This window comes from Kryptolebias marmoratus, linkage group LG3 (genome assembly GCF_001649575.2).
Source record: "Kryptolebias marmoratus isolate JLee-2015 linkage group LG3, ASM164957v2, whole genome shotgun sequence".
Lineage (NCBI taxonomy): Eukaryota > Metazoa > Chordata > Actinopteri > Cyprinodontiformes > Rivulidae > Kryptolebias > Kryptolebias marmoratus.
The window spans coordinates 5,925,590-5,926,799 of record NC_051432.1 but is presented as its reverse complement, the minus strand read 5'-3'; the positions used below and the strand labels follow the sequence as shown (position 1 = coordinate 5,926,799).

The 1,210-nt window shown below is 37.8% G+C and overlaps 1 protein-coding gene across 9 annotated transcripts in view; it reads left to right on the top strand.

Annotated features, from left to right (window-relative positions):
* Nucleotides 1–6: 6 nt before the first annotated feature.
* LOC108244353 (nuclear factor 1 X-type) overlaps nucleotides 7–1,210 on the top strand; it is a 121,373-nt gene continuing 120,169 nt past the window's right edge. For all 9 annotated transcript variants that reach the window (XM_037974761.1, XM_037974760.1, XM_017430484.2 and 6 more), the window contains exon 1: nucleotides 7–455. In XM_037974761.1, coding sequence (XP_037830689.1) covers nucleotides 453–455 — 3 coding nt within the window. In that variant the 5' untranslated portion in view covers nucleotides 7–452. The remainder of the gene's footprint in view (nucleotides 456–1,210) is intronic.

Sequence of the window (1,210 nt, the reverse complement as noted above, 5' to 3'; positions counted from 1 at the left end):
AAAAAAAAAAAAAAAAAGAAAGAAAAAAAAAGAAAGAAAGCAAGAATCTGCTGGACAAGTTTGGCGGCTGAAGGACGCGCCTCCTCGGGACTTTTGACGCACGCTTCTGCAGGACATGGCTGCATCTGACTCCAAGCACTGGTAGATAGACGGAGGGGCTCCCCCACCACCACCCTCCAATCTCTTGAAGAGTGGACTCACTTTTGAAAGAGACTTTTTTTTTCCTTCTCTCCGGGCCTGAGGCCGATTTGCTTAAAGGTCTTTTTTTTTTCTTTTTTTTTTGCTTCCGGCAACAGCGAAGAGACGAAGTCTTCCTCCCTCCGTGCTCTCTCCCTCTCTCTCTCTCTGTCCCTCACTTACTTTTTTTCTTTCTTTCTTTCTTTCTTTCTTGGAAGCTGAACTTTTAAAGGAAAATGGGGCATTGAGCGGGTTGGCAGATCTCCCACGCTATAATGGTACGTGCTGTGTAACTCAATAGTTGCTCTCTGTTGGCTCTATAGGGTGAAGTGTAGCCTATACAGGGCTGAAAGTAAACAAGACAGGGAGTTTTGTTTTATTCTGCAGCCTCTTCAAGGGCTTTATATATATATATATATATATATATATATATATATATATATATATATATATATATATATATATATATATATATTTCGGGAGTTGGGAATTTTATTGTGAAAGAGCAGAACTTTCTCAGAGGCAACAGATGACAGTGGCTGCAGAACACCTGTGAGTGTGTGTGTGTGTGTGTGTGTGTGTGTGTGTGTGTGATCCTGCCAATGTGATAATTACAAACCACCGGACTTTACACCCTTTAATCAAACTCCTAATAACCGTCCAATAATGTATGGCAATTATCAAATACAATTTTAAGCCTCGTGCAACTTGAAAAAAAACTTCTTTTTTTTTTTGGTTTGTAATCCGCAATTTTCATGCTTTAATTCCCCTAGAATTTATTTATTTTGAATAAGTGTGCACTAACAATGGCATTTATTAGAGATCAGATGCGTAAACGTGCACACTTCGGGGTTTTCTGGTGCGTTTTCAAGACACTGAAGCTGCTTTTTCTGCAGATCAGACAGAATTAAGCGAATGTGACATAAACTTAACTGACTATAATATTATTAGAATTTTATTATTAAGGAATTAGGGACTGCGTTTTATTATTATTATTATTACTATTATTATTTAACTGCTCTTTTTATGGCTT